Source organism: Chelonia mydas, chromosome 14 (assembly GCF_015237465.2).
Source record: "Chelonia mydas isolate rCheMyd1 chromosome 14, rCheMyd1.pri.v2, whole genome shotgun sequence".
In the NCBI taxonomy this organism is placed as follows: Eukaryota; Metazoa; Chordata; order Testudines; family Cheloniidae; genus Chelonia; species Chelonia mydas.
The window spans coordinates 31,145,074-31,164,514 of record NC_051254.2 but is presented as its reverse complement, the minus strand read 5'-3'; the positions used below and the strand labels follow the sequence as shown (position 1 = coordinate 31,164,514).

The following is a 19,441-nucleotide window of genomic DNA, read 5'->3' as shown; positions in this document are numbered from 1 at the left end:
CCCTCATCTCGCTTCACACCACCCCAATCCCCTAGTCAGAGCTGCACGGAGCACCAAACCTTCCACTTTCCACAATGGTTTAAAGCAAAGGTGGAGATTCCAGGCTAAGTAGCCTTGAAGTCATGGTGAGAAAAGGCGCTGTGACGCAACGATGGGGGGGACGGGGGACGGGACACAACACAGTTAAGGATGGTTGTGACAAGGTTTTGATTTAAAACTAATTATCAAACCCTCTGAAATCCAGACTAACAGTGAGATCAGCTTGAAAACTGGCACACCAGCTATAGTTGCCACCTTTCTAATTGCTCGTAACCGGACCCCTGAGGCCCCTGCCCCGCCCCTTCCCCACAAGGCCCCACCATTGCTCCACCTCTTCCTTCGTGGCTCCACTCCCTTCTCTGCCTCGTCCCCCAAGGCCCTGCCCCTATCTGTTCCTCCTCTCCCTTGTTGCTTGCTTGATTGTCGCCACCTCCCTCCCCCACACTCCAGCTGGGCTCCCTCTGTTTTGGGGCTGGGACAGCAGCTGCTGCAGCCTGACAGGGAGCTTGCCTGCAGGTAGGAGGCAGTCCCAGCTGAGCAGGAGTTGACACAGGTTAATGACCCAGCGCCACCCCCCAGCCCCATGGTAACCAGACTGTTGGTGTCCGGTCAGTACATCTGACCAGACACTGCCAAGACTCCTTTTCTTGACTGGACTTTCCAGTCGAAAACTGGGCACCTGACAACCCTAATATGGGGTGAGGGTAGAAGTTTGACAAATTTGGAGTCATTTGGTCCAGGGGTTCCTGAGAGACAGAGCACCCCTGGAACTCCCTGTTTGTCAAACATCACCTTTCTCAGCACAGGCAAAACAGAAATGCGGCACAAAGAACAAGCCGCCAAAACCAGTTGCTACAAAGCTCTTAGCCATGCTTCCAGGAGGGGTGGAATGAACCACTGGAGAGCTTACAGAGAGAGAAGATACTTTACAGAGGAGCCTAAGGGGCGGGGTCACAAGCTAAGAGCCGGAAGTCTAGGAGGTCAAGTCTCCATTGGTCTCGTTACAGTGCGTATGGCAACACCCATTTTTTCATGTTCTCTGTGTATATATATCTTCGTACTGTATTTTCCACTGCATGCATCTGATGAAGTGGGTTTTAGCTCATGAAAGCTTATGCCCAAATAAATTTGTTAGTCTCTAAGGTGCCACAAGTACTCCTCGGTTTTTGTTGCTGATATAGACTAACACGGCTACCACTCTGAAACTTGTTAATATTTCGGTGTGCTTCACAGCTCTTATTGACCAAGGGCTCACAACCTTAATCAGAGATGGCAGAAGCTTCCTAACAATGGAGGGGGTTGCCCCTTCCCCCGCACTACCTCTTCCCCCCAAACCCCTCCCCCTCCCTGCATCCTTACGACCAGTAAAAAGTGGGAGGGCTATTAAAAGGGCTTTTAAAAGTGGTGGTGGGGGCACATAACCCTCCCCCGTTCCGGTGCCCCTGAACTTAACCTGAGGGGAGATAATTGTTCCCCTCATTTTACAGCTACGATTGCTGAGTTTGCACAAGGTCAGTTCTAGCAGAGTTGGGAACAGAACCTAGGTCTCTAATACAACAGCTCCCCCGACTTGGGGCCTGTCTACACCGCACTGCAGTGCAGACTATGGGGATGTGAACTGTAGAGCACATCCAAATGTTGCATTTAACTGCCCCATGTAGACCCTGCTGGTGCAAACTAAGAAGTGCCCAGCATGCACTGATGTAATCCTGTTTCAGAATGGACAACGTTAACGCAGACTAGGTACCTTTTAGCTCGCACCAGCATACAGCAGAGTGCAACATTTTGGTGACCTCTGCAATTTGCACCCCTGTAATCCAGACTGTGGCCCATGTAGACCGGCCCTCAGTCACACTGCCTTTTAGAATGGATTGGCCAAACCTATGTGCTGCATTATTCTCTCTGTAGCCACTTCTCTCCCCACTAGTTCACACTTCCCTCCCTGTGCCAGAGCTCCTGACTCCCAGCCCTGCAGCGCTGCCTGACACGCACCCAATAAGCCTGTCAGGACATCTGGAGATGCCACGCAAATTATGTATTTAACTGATTTGAATATTTGATTAGTGTACTTGAATCTTACCACCATCAGCCCTATGCTTCTACTGCCTCTGAAATGTCCATTTCTTCCCAGCTCTAAATACATAAATTGTACCAATAAGATAATTCCTCCTCAGTTCAGAAAGCTCTCAGACACCCCTCCCTGGCCCCACTGACCCCCCGTCACAACTCTCCTCAAATCCCCCTTGCTCCCCTGCCCCTCTCATCATACCCCCTGAAATCTCCTCAAATCCCTCCTTGTTCCCCTTCCCCTCCCCTCATGCCTACCAAATCTGCTTCAATCTCCCCTTGTTCCCCTGCCGCTCCCCTCATATCCCCCAAATCTCCTCAAATCCCCCCTTGTTCCCCTGCCCCTCCCATCCCCCAAATCTCCTCAAATCCCCCCTTGTTCCCCTGCCCCTCCCCTGATACCCCCCACATCTCCTCAAATCCCCCCTTTCCCTGTGGCCCCTCCCACCCAAATCCTCAACCCCCCTTCTCCCTCTGGCCTCCTCCCCAAATTTCCTCTAATGCCCTCTCCCCCCAAATCCCCCCTTCGCCTGTAGCCCCTCCCCCCAAACCCCCCTCTCCTTCTGGACCCTTCTCCCCCAAATCTCCTCAAACTCCCCACTCCCTCCAGCCCCTGCCCCCTCGAGTTTCTCATAATCGCCCTCCCGACTCCTTAAATTGCCCCGCACCCAATTCATCTCTTATCCATAACTGGCGGGGCTCCTCCTGGCTGGGAAATCCAGATCACTCCCATGCCCTGCTGCACCATCCACTCCTTCACTCCCGGTGGGAACAGTGGTGTCAGATCAGATCCCTGTCTCTCACTCCCAGCCCTTCTGGCTCCTTCTCTGCCTAGATGACCCCTTGTCCTTCCTCCCTTTCCTCACACTTGCTGGTTTGCGGCACTCGACCCTTGTGATCTCGGTGCCCTACCTGATCCATCTACCCCACGTGGCTGTAACAGATCCATGTTGAACACGCATACTGACAAGGTTCGGTGGCCAGCTGCAAACTAGGGGCGAGAAAGTTCCACTGATTTAACTTAAGGTGCAAATTTAAACCAATTTAGTTAAACCAGCGCAAACCTCTTGGTTGGACCAGTGGAGCTTTCATTGATTCAGAATCAGTTTAAATTAAACCAAAACGAGCCCCTCTCAATCCAAAATAAGGGCTTGTCTACCACTGAAAGTTAATTTGGATTAAGGTAAAATGTGGCGTACCAACATGGGGACCAACTATTTGACAATTGGCTCTTCAATCTAGCAGAGAAAGGCACAACATGATCCAATGGCTGGAAGATGAAGCTAGAGAAACTCAGACAGGGAATCAGGTGTAAATTTTTAACAGTGAGGGTAATTAACCATTGGAACTACTTACCAAGGGGTCGTGGCGGATTCTCCATCACTGACCATTTTAAAATCAAGACTGGATGTTTTTCTAAAAGCTCTGCTTGAAGAATTGTTTTGGGCCTGTGTTATCCAAGAAGTCACACTAGATGATCCTGTTATAATCTGCAGGGCTGGAACAAGGACCATGGGGGCTCTGGGACACTGATGTCTCTGCATTGCCATGGGAGGCTTAGGCTGGGCTCCCATGGGAGGGGCCTGTGAGGCTGGGCTCAGCAGGACTACTGCCCAGCACGATGGGAGTGGTGGCCCCTCACAGCTCCCTGACTGGCTGATACCAGTACTTAAACCAGGAAGCCATGCAGGGGAGCTGTCTGAGCTACAGCATAGACCACCCGCTTGCCTCTGCTCCAGACCCAGCCTGCAATAGTCCAGAGACTGCGGCTTCTGACTCTGGTGTGTCCTCAACTTTGCTATTGGATGGCTGATGCCTGACCCCGATCTCCTGGTAACCTGGCCCTGCCTGCCTCCTGACGCCTGACTCTCGGTTCGCTCTGTGGCCCGTCTCAGACTCTGACTTTCAAGTAGCTGATTTGGCCTGACTACTGCTCTGTCCAGTAGGCCTGACTGCCCTCGTCCCTGTCATGACAGTATGCTCAGACTATCTTTGCCTCTTCCCCCCATCCATCCAACCCCTCCACAGAAGATGAAAGGGGCTGGCCACCCTCCAACCAGCCGCTCCCGCCAGTGGCCTGGGACCTGAGGATCATGTCACCCCTCTGCAGGCGGAGAACCTCGCACTAAAGACCCACGCTGTGCAGCATGCCCTCAATGCACAGACCCTAAGCGAGCAGCTAGCACACTCACGGGGAGAAGCAGTGACACTCTGTGCCCGAACAAACCACCCATCACCTGAACCAGGCCCCGCGGTACCACTGCCCGAACGGTTCGATAGGGATCGTCAGAAATTCTGGGATTTTCTGGACCAATGCAGGCTGCTCTTCCTGTTCTGCCCCCGAGCGTACCCACAGACCAGACTAAGGTGAGGCTAGTCATCAGCCTGCTCTTTGGCAAAGCGCTCCATTGGGCTTCCCCGCTGTTGGTGTGGAACAGCCCTGCACTCTCCGACTGGGACGCCTTCCTGCAAGCCTTCGTGACCCTCTTTGATGACCGGCACTGCATCTGCACAGCAGAGTCTGCCCTCCAGAAGCTTTGCCAGGGGCAAGAGCCGGCCACCTCCTACATCTCCCATTTCCGACGGTTCGTGGCTGATGTTGAATGGAAGAAGTTCAGTTCCACTGGGGACTCAATGATGGGGTCAAGACTAACTAGCCTGCATTGAAAACTGATCCACCTAGGCACCTTTATTGACCTTGCCCTGTGCATTGACGCTTGGCTGCGTGAACGGAAGGAGGAAAGGAGGGCTGGCCCGACACCCCGCACCTGCCCTCCATACCGAGGCCGGCAGAACTGAGCCTTGAACCTGTGTAGGCTGACCGAGGTCGCCGACAGGAGGAGAGAGTGCATCGACAACAGCTGAACCTCTGTTTTTACGCGGGGGGAGGGGTGGAACCAGGACACACCTTTGCCTCCTGCCCAGATTGGAGTAACTTGGGAAATGGACCAGCCCAGGCCTGGCAGAGGTGTGTGTGAACTCCATGATCCAGAACCACCCCCACCCGGGAACCATGGTCCCTCTCCACATTTCCAGTTGCTACTGAGATTGCAGGTCTTGGGGCAGGCACAGTAGATCTCCCTATAGCTAGCGATGATAGACTCCGGGACTGCTGCCAACTTTATAGATGCTGAAGCAGCCAAAACCCTCTAGGTCTGGCCAAAACCCACACCGGATCATGTGGAGATGATTGACAGGTCACCTTGATTGTTGGGACCAGTGATTCAAGAGACCATCTGTAGTGGTAGGGCACCGAGAAAAAACATGCTTTGATGTGATCTGCTCCCCATTCTTCTTGATAATTCTTGGCATTCCTTGGTTGGAGTAGTATGAACCATGTATCTCCTGGTGGTGGAGGAGCATTAGCTTCTCCTTCGAATATCGTCAGAAAGCATGTCTCCAATGATGCAACCAACCCCAAAATGACCTGCACCTAGGCCCCAGGATGGAAGGAGACTCTCAGAAGCAGAACACTGGATGGCAGGGTCTACCCAGATGTGAGTGGCAACAGGTCAGAACCTCAGCTTCCCTGACAAATACCGTGACTACCTGGATGTGTTCGAAAAGAAAAATGCAGACTCACTACCCCAACACAGAGACTTTTACCTGATAGACCTACATGCCAAGCAAAGATGCCCTACTGGCAGATATACTCCACATCTGAACCACAGCTGGAGTCACTATGTGTGTATATCCAGGAAAACCTCACCAACAGCTTCATTTGGCGATCCACCTCTCCAGTGAGGGCACCAGTCCTCTTTGTGAAGAAGGATGGGTCACTACACCTCTGCGTAGACTATTGTGCACTGAACCAAGTGACTATTCATAACCGGTACCCCTTGCCCCTTATCCTGGAATTGCTGGACTGCCTGAGGATGACCAGGATCTTCAAAAAACTAGACCTTGGGGGAGGGAGCATACAATCTAGAGCACATAAGACCTGGAGCCGAATGGAAGACCACTTTTTGTACCCAATATGGTCACTTTGAATACTTGGTGATGCTGTTTGGCTTAACCAGTGCTCCTAGAACATTTCAGCATTTTGTGATCAATGTGTTCAGGGATCTCCTAGACCAGTACGTGATTATCTACCTCGCCCATAAACTGGTATTTCCTGAGAACCTGGAGCAGAACTGTCACCAATGTCCTGGGGAGACTATAGAAGTATGGTTTGTATGCCAAACGGGAAAAGTGCACTTTCAACCAAACCACCATTTGATTTTTGCAATGCATCATCTTCCCAGAGGGAATTAGGATGGATCCACAGAAGGTGGAAGCCACTTGCAACTGGGCAGCACCCTGAACCCTTCAGGAACTTCAGTGCTTCCTGGACTTTTTATAGAAGATTCATCACTAACGTCTCTTCTCACTTAACTTCCCTCCACCGCAAAGCTGCGTGATTCGCTTGGTCACCCAAAGCCCAGCTCGCTTTTGACCAGCTAAAAGCTGCCTTCACCACGGCCCCAATCCCAGCACACCTTGACCCAATTTGTCCATCAGTAGTGGAAACAGGTGCATCCAACATGGTGCATGGAGTGGCACTCTCGCAGCAACTCAGACCCCAGTCAGTTCTGCACCGTTGTGCAATCTATTCCCGAAAATTTACCCCTGCCGAGACAAAGTATGGACAAACAGCTGCTCACCATAAAAACTTTATTTGAAGAATGGCATCACCACCTGGAGGAAGCTCAGCACCCAGTACAGATCTTCACCAACCATAAGAACCTCAAGCACCTTCCCAAGGCCTGAATGTTGAACTGGAGGCAGCTAAGTTGGGCCTTGTTCTTTTCTTGGTTTGAATTTACCATCACTTACCACCGGGAAAGCAAAATGGGAAAGCTGATGCTCTGTCACAGAAGGGGGAATTCTACCAGGGAAATGAAGAACTGACTTCTGAGCCTCCCTACCTCCTCAAGCCCGGTAACTTTGCTAATGCCACAATTCAGCAAGACCTGCTCTCCCTCATTCAGTCCTCCCCGAAAGAAGACCTGCTTGCCCAAGGGACACAGCCCATGCCACCGTGGCTAAGGCGCACCATGCGGGATGAGATAACATAACAGAACACCCCTGACTGAAGCTGTAATGGCTGCGCCATGACATTCCAATGGCAGCTCACCTTGGCCACCGGAAGACCTCCGCACGGTTGCCCGTTTTTTCTGGTAGCCCCACACATGGATTGAGGTCCAAGCAAATGTGGACTCCTGTGAGTGCTGTGCACGTACCAAGATACCCTGAACCAGAGCCCTTGGCACCTTAGTACCCCTGGAGACTGCAGCTAGTCTTTGGTCCACCATCAGCCTAGATTTTATCATGGAGTTCCCACTGTCAGATGGCACACCATAGTCTTAATGGTTGTGGACTGCCTGACCAAAATGGCCCACTTCATCTCCTGCAACCAGCTGCCCTCTGCTGAGGCTAAGGCCCAACTCCTACTGCATGATGTGGTCCGGCTACACGGACTCCAAGCCACATAGTTTCCAATAGACAGCCACAGTTCCCCTCTCGCTTCTGGTGTGAAGCGTTCAGGCTACTGGACATCCACATATCCACCTCCAATGCATACCACCCCCAAACAGAAGGACAAACTGAACAGGTGAACCAAATACTGGAGCAGTACTTGAGGTGCTTTGTAAATTATCATCAAGATAACTGGTCCATGCTCCTGCCTTATGCAGAGTGTTCTTACAACAATGCTGACAATGCCTCCACGGGTTGGAGCCCCTTCTTCACTAATTACAGATACCATCCCGGCATTATCAGCAGCCTCCCCGACCCCAGCCACCACCGAGTGGGTCCAACAGATCCATCTCATTTAGGAAGAACTCAAGAACCAGCTAGAAGTGGCGAAGGCGGCCTACAAGAGGCATGCAGACCATCAGTGACAAGAAGCTCCAGTATTTACAGTAGGCCAGAAGGTGTGGCTTGCCACCATACACCTCCAGACCAGGCAACCCACTTGCAAATTGGACCACCAGCTCCTTGGACCCTTCCCAACATGCCAGCAGATTAACCCCAGTTACCTTCAAACTCCAGCTTCCCCAGTCTCTCAAAATATACCCAGTTTTCCATGTCTCCCTTCTGAAGCCCTACACTGAGCTTGAACCACACCGCTGCCTTTACCAGTTGATATCCAGAGTCATGAGGAATGTGAAGTGAATGCCGTCCTCAATTCCCGATGGACACCTGTATTATCTGGAATGGCTATGGCCCTGAAGAATGCATTTGGGAGCCTGCCTTCCACGTCTACAGCCCTGATGTGGTAGAAGAAATCCACAATGCTCACCCAGACAAGCCTGGGCCGGCACCACCCCAAAGGGCTGGAATCTGGGCCCAGGGGGTTCTGGGCCACTGACACCTCTGTCACCATAGGAGGCTTAGGCAGGTTTCCCATGGGAGGACCGTGTGAGACTGCGTTCGGCAGGACAGGAGTGGGGGCCCCTCACAACTCCCTCACTGGCTGATAACCAGTACTTAGAGCAGGAAGCCATGAGCGGGAGCTATCTGAGCAACACCACAGGCTGCCTGTCTGTCTCTGCCTCAGACCATGCCTGCGACAGACCTAGACTCCGGTTTCTGACCCTGGCTTGTCCTTGACTTTGCTACTCAGTGGCTGTCTGTAACCAGGTGCCTGACCCCAAACTCCTGGTAACCTGACCAGGCCTGCCTCCTGACACCTGATTCTCGGTTCGCAATCTATCCCGACTCAGATTCTGACCTCCTGACTCTTGCTCCGACCACTAGGTCTGACTGCCCTCTTTCAAGTCATGACAAGTCCCTTCTGGCCTTGCACTCTATGAATTTAAAGCTATTCCAGAATAACTCCATTTACACACAAGCCCAGAGTGTGTCTGCATAATGGTTCACATTGGTTTAATTAAACCCATTTAAAAACCAATTTAGTGCAACTTTGCTGTTTAGACATGACTTAATTTTTGCCACGTGGGCTAATTTTAGAGCACTGGATCTCAGAAATCCCTTGATCAATTGCCTTCAAATTTTCCCCACTCACCTAACAATTTTCAAGCTCATCTGACTTTATTTGTATGGAGATTTTACAGAGAGACACAAAACTCTGGCCAGATCCTCAGCTGGTATAAATCAGAGTAGGCCCATTTCAGTCAAGAGAGGTATGCCAGCTGGGGATCTGTCCTTAAAACGGGGACTTAGCTACAGGTTAAATATTTAATAACCCTACACACCTCAATGCTGGAGGAACAGGGTCATGAACCCAGATCATTCTGCTCCACAAACACAGGCCTTGCCCATGTGACCTAAAGGAGAACTCCCACAAGCTGTAGCAGTAGTAGGTCTCTTATTTTCTCTGTCGGCCCAGCCACTAGAGTATAACACCACTCAGGTACAAATGCACATACACAGCACCTTGCTGCTCTCCATGCCCCAGGCACCTCCTCCCTCCTCTCCATTAATGCCCCCTGCCCTCCCATCTACCACTGACCGTCCTTGGCACTCCTTGTGGCTTTCTTGCGGGCCTTGCGTTTGCCCTCCTGGCTCTGCTCCCTCACCAGCTCCCGCAGCATCTTCTCCACCTGGCTCCGGCCGGCCGTCTGCAAGATGAGACCCAGCTGCCGACGCAAGTCAGGGGTCATCCCTCCTTCGCTGGGGCCAGCTGTGGCTGAGTTCTGCACCTGGGCTGGCTCCAGCTGGCCCTGCTCTGACTCCATGTCTATACCTGAAAGGGAGCCAGGCTGTCAGCATGCTGCTCTGAGGTGAGGGAAAGTGAAGGTAGCCTAGAGGGGTCTGTGTATAAATTAGGAGTAATGCACTTGGGTTGCTGAGGCTGATTCCCTGTGTGAATGAGGAGCGTTCTCCATGGACCACCCCTTGATTTACCCTGAGGAGCACTTCTGTAGTGTGAAGAATGCACAGGTGTGTTTCAACCCCACCCAGAACAACTTACCAGACACCAATCCTCTCCTCCTGTGGGACTCGGCGAAAGCGGTTATCCGGGGCCAGCTGATCGCAATCTCCTCCGCTAAGGGAAACACAGATTGGACTGGCATTAGAGGGACAGCACAGACATCAGAAGTGCTTAGATACGAGGGTGAAAACCCAAACCCAGATCAATAGATGACACAGGTAAAGGAGACAGAGACAGGTGATTAGATGAGATTTTCATGATTTTAAGGCCAGATCACACCTTTATGACCATCTAGTCTGACCTCCTATATCACACCGGACAGAGAACCTCTCCCAGCCCATATCTTGTGGTTGAGCTAGAACAACTTTAGAAAGAGATCTAAGGTACTTACACAGCCTCCATTATCAGAACATCTGAGCGCCCCATAGCCTTCGCTGCTCTCATCCTCACAACACCCCTGTGAGGTAACACAGTGCTATTATCCCCATGTTACAAATGGGAAACTAAGGCACAGAGAGACTAAGTCCCTAGGAAAAAAATCTGTTGGAGAGCAGAGAACTGAATATGGGTCTTCAGAGTCCCAGGCTAACACCCTGACTGCTGGACCATCAACAGATAGCCACAGTTCATTCACCGAGCCCAAGAAGTAAAGACACAGGCCTATGTCACTGTTCCAATGGTTAATTCCCTTCTCTGTTGAAAGCATGCCCCTTATTTTCCATTCGGACTTATCTAGCCTCAGTTTCCAGCTGCTGGATCTCCGCCTGCCTTTGTCTGCTAGATCAAGGAGCCCATCTGCTATCAGAAATCTCCTTCTCAGATCGGTACTGGTAAACCATGATCAAGTGACCCTCTTCACTTTGGTTATCAGCTACACAGAGGGAGCTCTAGACAGCTAAGTAGGGAGCTCAGCATGGCAGGATCTCAGCTTGATCCTTTGCTCTTTGAATTCGATGGAAAAATCTCCACTGATGCAGGAACAGACCTCTAGAAAATACGAGTCTGAAGAACTTAGCCCTGCTACGTGGATTCCAACATGGCTTCCTACCAGCCATGCTAATGGAGGAAGCTGACGTAGCCCCCTTTTTCCAGAAGCAAGAAAATCAAGAGACTCCCTTTTGGCCCAGGAATCTGTGAATCTAGGATGAATGGGCTGGTTACAGGCTGATCGCATCCCTTAGCCCTGGTTTTATCATGTAGGCCAGGACAGCTGCTCCTAGTGACTGTAATAAGCAGTGCGGCTGCCTAATGGATAGTTCACTGGACTGGGACTCAGAAGACCCGGGTTCTATGCACAACTCCAGCCAACTGGGTGACCTTGACCAAGTCACTGCCTTCTTCCATGCCTCAGTTTCCCCAATTGTAAAATGGGGATAAAAATAGTGACCTCCTTTGGCAAGTGCTTTGAGAACTCCCGTTGAAAAGCGTGCAGTATTGAGAGACACTGATACTCCCTGCTCTCTCTGGTCACTTGGTGGCTCTCGCACAACATCCTCTGCAACGCTGAACAGTCATCGGATCAGGTGGAGTAGCCATGCCCAGAGCTATGCAGCACAGGCACCTTGGACGCAGCAATCCCCTTTTTCTTATTTAATTTGGCTCCTGAGCAGTTAAACCAAATGGTCCATTCCGCCTTCCGCCACCATGGTTGTCAAAATAGCCAACAATCCCCACGCAGTGTGTGATGTCAGTGGGCCATCCCAGACTTGAGAGCTATCGGGGCAGATGGAGAAACCGGCTCTAGCTTTTAGGACCCAGGTCAGCAAGGCACTTAAGTAGGTGCCAAACTTTAAGCGCATGAGCAGGACTCCAATGGGACTACTCATATTCTGAGAACCATGCACATGCTTAAACACCTGGCTTTACTTAGGTGCTTGAACAAGGATTTATGGGCTGAATTTTAACCCGGTGATTTTAAAGAGGTGGGGGGTGTTATCTCCTATCTCCAGATACTAAAATGTAATGGGAGGCTAACGTCATTCCCAGAATACACAGCCTCAGATCTGGACCCACAGCTCAGTATGTTAAACGGTTTGCTAGGACATATGACCACCTCTGAGACAGCCTTCATTCCCTAGCTGCCTTTACTTATCCCTCCTTCTGTAGGGTACAGAATTTGGGTGATATCCCTTTAAATTCCTTGTGAGCACTCACAAACATGAAACTGGATTAATCACACACGTGGCTATTTCATGGTGTTGCTAAAGGGCAGAGTTAAGGTTGTTTGAGTGGCTTAGCTGTGCATTTCTGTACCTCAATGTGTGTGCTGGATTTCTTTTTAAGTTTAACCTTAACTGAACCTCCTGGAATTATAATGCTTGGTTTTTCAGATAACATCCTTGTAATGTATCTTACCCTCAATTACTGGTATGTACTATTATCAACTGTAACTTCATCTGGATGTAGTTTTTAATCACACCTTGCCACAGAATTGTGGTTCAGAATCTCAGTGTTCATTTAGATAAAAATAAGTGTTGAAATAAGTTCCTTATGGTTGCAGAGAGCCCGAAGCAAATGAGCTCTCAGCTACTTCACTCATTTGGATCAGGGCCAGGTGGACTCCTTCATTCCGTGGCTGTGAATATGGTACTTTCTCCAAGACAGCACAGAGTTCAGCATCTGGCTGCAGCTGGATACTGTTTTTTGTTTCCTTCCCCTGCCGGGACCTGTAGGCAGCTGCCTCTTGCTCTCTAGTTTTCACCGCAAAGGACAGTGAATTGGGTTACAGCACAGGGGACTGGGAACCGAAGCTGGAGTCCTTCTTGCAGCCATGAAGAGGAGGGGGAGTGAAAATTGCAGGCTGGTAAGTGAGGCAGCTGGGAGAGATATGCTTCTGAAGCTGTTGGCTTCTTCCCTGGCACAGGTGGGGAAGAAGGGGTCTTTTAATTGCATTATCTAGATAACATCATGGGAGCGGAACTGGGCTGCTTGGAGAGCACAGCAAAGAAATCCATCCTTGGAAATTACGGTCAAAAATAACCACTGGTCTCATTGACTTTAGTCTCCCCTCAGTTGCTGGGTTGAGTGTACAGGTGCCGGAGGATGCTGGCAGCCTGTGATATACACGAGCTCAAACTATGATCTGATGGTCCCATCTGGCCTTAAACTCTGTGACTCTAAAGGGATATCACCCAATTCCTAGCCACTTCCCCTTCTGACTGAATAGCCCCATGATTTTTTGTTACGGTTGAAAGAAAGTGAATGATTTTATAAGGCAGACAAGGAGAGGCAGGCTAGCCTTATGTTTAAAGGCGTTTGCCTGCAATTCAGGAGAGCAGGGTTTCATTCCCAGCTCTGCCTTTGACCCCTTCTATAAACTGTCTTACCGCTTGGTGCCTCAGTTTCCCCACTTGATCATCTTTCTTGTCTATTTAGCTCTTCAGGGAGGGACTACCTCTTACTGTGTGTCTGTGCAGCGCCCAGCGCGACGGGGCCCTGACCTCGGTCACCGTGTGTCTGTGCAGCGCCCAGCACGACAGGGCCCTGATTATTTCAAATCCTACCTAAGGCTTTTTATACCCACATCATTATTTTTTATACTACAGAGGCTCATAAACACCTCCGCCGGCTCACACCTGCATAAAACTACAGCTGCCAAACGTGGAGAGGTTAAAATCTGCAGCTTGAGAAAGGGCTGTTGATATCCAGGGTAAGGTCACGGAAAGCCACAGTCTTCCTGGAGGCCCCTAGCTCTCAGCCCCTGTTGAGAACTAAGGTTTAATGAAAAGCAGCTGGGCCTGGAATCTGGCTAGAAGGCTGAGCTGCCCTTTTGTCTTGATCTACATTTCGGCCTCTTCAGAAGTGTCATTCTGCTCCTATGCAGGTTGGAGAGCTCCAGGCTGCTCTCCGGGGCTACACAGATGGAACTTCAAGAAGCCAGATCCCCAGCTGGTGTGACTTAAAACATCTCCATTGAAGTCAAAGGCCTGATGCTGATTTATACCTGAGGAGTATCCGGCTTCAGTGGCTTACTCCTAATTTACCCCAGGGTGAGCAAGAGGGGAATGAAGCCCAGTGGGAATTTTCTGTAATATTTTTATGAAGCCTCAGCATGCCTCAGTGTCCCTCTGTACATTGCATCTCTCCCCAATGGGTCCCAAAGGGTTAATGCTGCTCCTGGAGCACCGCAGGAGGCACGTGCGTGTCACCACCTGGTCTGGGGGGGAAATGAGTATGGTCATTAAAGAACAGGCTGAAACTGACCCAAATCAGAGGATCCAGCAAGACCAAGAGATGCCCCAACCACTGAACAATGAACAGCAGGAAAATCCAGCCCAACGGAGCTGGAAACATGGTGTCAGGTGACTGAAAGCAGGCGGCTTTTTGGGGGGACTTAGGAGCCTGGACTGGGGGACAGGAGAAGGATGGGTCCACCACAGCTTGGCTGGCCCATCATGGTACTGCTTTGGCCAGCATGGACACAGCTCTTTGGGCTGCCCTAAGGACTTCCACATTCTGTAGCCAGGGGACTAACAAATGGTACCTTGCTTTGCAAAGGCTGTCGCTACCAATATTCACTGAGCATTGCATCCTGAAGGGGCACTGCACAGGCCTCCTCCAGGAGTTTGTCTGGGCTGGATTCACTGCAGGGAGCCCTGGAGAGAGACAGGGAGCATTGGTGCCAGTGCCCCAGGCTGGGAGTCTTGGAGGACCCAGTGGAGCTGTGCAGGACCTTGGGGCCCAGCCCACTAATGGGGTCATTCCCAGGGGACTGGTGAGAGGCTGGGGCATAGACCAGACTGTGTGCTGCTGTGACATGATAGTGGGGCACATGATGGTGGGTGGGATAGCTCAGTGGTTTGAGCATTGGCCTGCTAAACCCAGGGTTGTGAGTTCAATCCTTGAGGGGGCCATTTAGAGATCTGGGGCAAACATTGGGGATTGGTCCTGCTTTTCGAGCAGGAGGTTGGTCTAGATGATCTCCTGAGGTCCCTTCCAACCCTGATATTCTATGATTCATTGATGACAAAGGAAAGACTAATACTTAATTTTTCTGGGGGAGGGATAGCTCAGTGGTTTGAGCATTGGCCTGCTCAACCCAGGGTTGTGAGTTCAATCCTTGAGGGGGCCATTTAGGGGTCTGGGTCCTGCTTTGAGCAGGGGGTTGGACTAGATGACCTCCTGAGGTCCCTTCCAACCCTGATATTCTATGATTCTATGGTGATCATAGACATAGGGGGGAAGTGATAGCGGGCTTCAAATACTTGAAAGGTTGCCCTAAAAAGATGGAGGAAAAGTTGTTCTCTCTTGCCACAGAGGACAGGACAAGAGGCAAGGGGTTCAAACTGCAGCATAGCAGATTTACATTAAATCTCCAGACAAACTTCCTCACTGTAAGAACAGGAGGACAATGGAACAGATGCCTGGGGAGGTCGCGGAAGCTCCTTCACTGGAGGTTCAAAAGGAGGCTGGATAGCCCTCTGTCTTGGATGGTTTAGATGCAACAAATCCTACATCTTGGCAAGGGGTTAGACAGGATGCCCCTTGTGGTCCCTTGTAACCCTATAGCTCTATGATTCTGTGACACCAAGTGACTCCAATGCAGGTACCCCAGGGTGTGGGAGAGGCTCACGAGATGATCAGACATTCTTTTCTGCCGACATCTGCACAGAACACACCGTTCTTTGGTTGTCACCGTACAGACTGTGGCTGCACTGTGTTTGGCGAAGGGCCTGAGTCTGTTGACACTCTTCACACTGGCTGCCTGTTTGCAGCTACGGACGTTCGTCTGCTTTAGTACATGCAATGACATGCTCTTTCCAACTTGGGAGCCTAACACCAGGCTCCTAAATCCCTATTTCGGGTCCTAAATGGGCAGCCTGATTGTCACTCACTTCTCTTTCTCTTGCACTTGCACTTCAGTCGCAGGAGCTGAGCCCATCCCCAAATCCAGCGAGGTGCATTTAGAGTCCACGTGGATTTAGAAGCCTCGCTTTATGTCTCCGGGTTTCAACTTTAAGGCTAAAGTGCTAGTTCTTTGCTGCTCTTACACCATGTGGGCCAGCTCCCCAGCTGGGGTCAATGGGCCGGAGCTCCACTCGAGTCAATGGGGCCAGATCCCCAACTGGTGTAAATCAGTAATGGCCCATTGACTTGAATGGATTATGCTGATTTACACAAGCTGTGTATTGGGCATCTGCGGTACTGTGTCCCCTATGGGGTGTAAATCCCTTATTCTCCTAGAGACAAGACAATAGCTAAGGCAGAGAACAAATAATAAGCCACTAGCCTATTGATTGTTAGTGTGTTCTAGTACATCGTTGATTCCCCAGGGCCACATCGTGCGGAGTACTGCCTAGACAGAGACACACAGTGAGACACAGTCCCTGCCCTGAAGAGTGGATCCTCTAATTAGGGGAGACGAAGGATGGGAGAGGAAACAGAATCACGGAGAAGGAATGGGATGTGCCCAGGGTCCCACACACAGCAGGGCCCAGAAAAGAACCCAAGTGTCCTGAATTCCAGCCTGTCTCCTCTGGGCCCAGGTCCTCTCTGAAGAGGCAGCTTGTTCTGGGAAGATGTGTATAAAAACGAACCTGGAAATGCAGCTCTGCTGCCCCATTGAAGGCCCTGGGCAAGTAGAGCTCAGCATCGCTGCTGTGGAAGGACATGCAGAGCGGACCACCTCCCCTACACAGGTTCTGGAGACGACTGGGCTGACCAAGGGACCAGGGAAGGGCCCTGAGCAGAAGCCGAGCCGGGCGCTTCCCATGCCTCCTGGAAAGCAGCATGAGCAGGATCCTTACCCAACGAGATCACGTTTTCGTAGTTCTCCTGCATGGCGTCCCTGCAGGGGGCTCTGCGGTGAGACGTGCTCCTTGGTGAAATAACAGCCGCCTCCTCAAAGCTCACCAGCTCCTGAAACAGTCAGAGACACCCTGAGTCAGAACCTGCTGCCCCAGCCACGACCCCGCCCCCCCAGGTCAGTCACAGCTCCCCTCTGCTAGCGGCGATCCTCACTGCACAGTGATGTGGCGGCACGACCACATCCATTCCTCTGCTAAGCCACTGCCTCATCCGTGTCCCCTGGTCTGCTCCTTTGAGTTGTGTTTCCCCCACCCGGGGGCGAACCGGTCCCAGCCGCTACACTGGGATGCAGCGAAAGAGAAAGGCATACACAGACTGACAGTGAAAAAGTGGGAACGTTTTGCAAGATTTTCATGCTCAGTTTCCCACAGTACTTTGCATTGCTTCCCAGTGATGGGCAGGGGATGAAGTTTGCTCTCAGAGCAAGACTAAGACTCGGGTGTTCATACGAGTCATTGTGGACTGCATGGGTCATTAAAAGGCCGACCCATTGCAATGGAAAACACGAGAAGACAATGGAAAACCTCAGTGGGCCGCACATCAACACCTTGGAACAAGCCACCCAGAGAAAGGAACTGGACCAAGCCTCGCAGCAGGAATGGGAGGTGACCAGCAGGGCATGGAGTGGGGTGTTGTGGGAGAAGCTATTTTTGCTTCTCCATGCTAACTTCAGGACTTCCAGGGCTGTGTTCAGGGGACTAACCAACCCTGCTCCGGTTTGAAAATACTGCTTGGGTGTCACTGCAAATCCTGGCTGAGGTGCGTTGGGCTCTGCAGAGTGGACAGAGACAAAGCCCTGGCTGGGATGATTTAGCTGGGGATTGGTCCTGCTTTGAGCAGGGGGTTGGACTAGATGCCCTCCTGAGGTCCCTTCCAACCCTTATATTCTATGATTCTATGACAGGTCTCTGCCCAGGAGCCTGGCTCAGCTGGACTCGGGCATGCAGCAGGGAGGCTGGAGCCCAGAGGCTCAGCCTGGGAGGAAGTGAGGCCCTGAAGGATGAGTGGGACCCCGAGGGGTCTGGCCACTGAAGGGGATCCTACAAGGGACTGTTGAAAAGCTCAGGCGTCGCACCGGTCCCATGGATCTGTGACACTGAGTACAGCAGCTAAGGCACTGGGGCGTATGGCAGGGCGGAGGGGTGGCGCTCAGGATGCAGCAAAGGGAAGCTGTGGAGGCAGCCAGCTGCAATTGTAGGTGAAAGAGGAGGCTCATAAGAGGCAAGGGCTGCCCTACAGAGCTGCCCCTGGCGAGGCATTCGGCTGGCTCCAAATAGCAGCTACAAATGTGAATTCCCCCACTGGCTGCAGTTCAGCTCTGTTCAGTTAAGCTGGATGCAAATTCAGATCTGGCGCACCTCCAGGAAGTATGGGGAAGAAGGGGGATGGAGCAGGTTCCAGGAAGGACTTTGGTCCATTTCGCAGCCCTGTTACCCCAGGTCCTTTCCCTGCAGACAGACGCTAGACTCTGTAATGCTGGGAAAACCCCAGGTTACTTTATTCCTGGGCAGACCCGGCCCCTCCCACCAGGACCAAACCCACCTAGACATTGGTGCCCCTCCCCCCAAGCACAGAGTCTCTGAACCAAATCCCAGAAAGAAGCAGAATCAAAGGAGCCGCTCTGGGGGATCCCACTGACAGGGTCCCCAGGGCAGCGCATCCCCCAGCAGCGCGGGGACCAGGCAGAGGCAGGAACTGGCTTTTCCTCTCCCTGCTCCTCCCCTTCTCCCAGGAAAGTCAATCTGCCCGGGGTGCTGCAGGGAATGGGGCTGGGCAGGGCTGCGAGCCGGGAACCTCCCTCCCCGCTGGTTGCTCCTGCTGCCCCTGCCAGTCTCTGCCCCTGTCTCCCTCCTGCCCCCTCCCCTCCCCTCGGGCTGGGAGACTCGGTCCCTGGCCCGGCCCGGGGCGGTCGCTCTCCCGGCGCTGGCTCGGCTCCTGCCGGCGCTCAGGGGGGCAGAGCCGGGAGGGGGGGGGCAGCAGCTCTGGGACTCGCAGACCCCCGCCCCCCCGGGAGCAGAGCTGGGGCGAGGAGGGGCCGTTGGTGCAGAGTCACTTTCCCCCCCGGCCCCAGCCCTTTCCCCGGGTCTCTCCCCTCACCTGCAGGCTCCGGCTCAGGGGCTGGTCTCGGCAGAGCCCGGGGCTGCCCCAGGGGCTGGTCCAGCCCCCGGAGAAAGTCCCCTGCTGGGCACAGAGGGGCGCTAGGGAAGGGCTCTCCCCGCACAGACCCCGCTGGGGAGCAGCAGCGGCTCAGCCCGGGCTCCCGGCTCACTATGGATGCAGCAGCCACCGTGCGCCCTGGGAAGTGCAACCCCGGATACAATGAGCAGAAAGAGAGGCAGAGAACAGCTTCCCCTCCCTGCGCCACATCCAGAGCCCTCTAGTGGCAACAGCTGATGAAATCCAGCCCCTCTCCTGCCTTTCCCGAGGAAGAAGTTGGGCACAAGAAGAAAGACGCTTTTAAAAAGTGTAGCAGCCGGCGATTGTGGGGGGAGCTAGGCAGAACTCTTGCAAGGAGGCAGTGAGAGTCGCTGTGGGGCTAATGGTGCTCCTCTTACTGTACCAAAGCCCCTGGTTCAGTGTTAGACGAAAGCCTTTCCTAGCACTCTCTGACCTGGTCGCAGGACAGGACAAGAATCTGTGACATCCTAA

At 52.3% G+C, this 19,441-nt stretch overlaps 1 protein-coding gene across 2 annotated transcripts in view; it reads right to left on the bottom strand.

The window, feature by feature from the left end:
* LOC102947236 (zinc finger protein 420) overlaps positions 1-19,222 on the bottom strand; it is a 28,729-nt gene extending 9,507 nt beyond the window's left edge. Inside the window, exons 1-4 of one of the 2 annotated variants that reach the window (XM_037913504.2) lie at positions 18,890-19,222; positions 16,732-16,843; positions 10,025-10,099; positions 9,563-9,796 (exon numbers count right to left, since the gene is read on the bottom strand). In XM_037913504.2, coding sequence (XP_037769432.1) covers positions 9,563-9,796; positions 10,025-10,099; positions 16,732-16,765 — 343 coding nt within the window. In that variant the 5' untranslated portion in view covers positions 16,766-16,843; positions 18,890-19,222. The remainder of the gene's footprint in view (positions 1-9,562; positions 9,797-10,024; positions 10,100-16,731; positions 16,844-18,889) is intronic. The other variant, XM_037913505.2, reaches the window with a different exon arrangement.
* Positions 19,223-19,441: the final 219 nt, after the last annotated feature.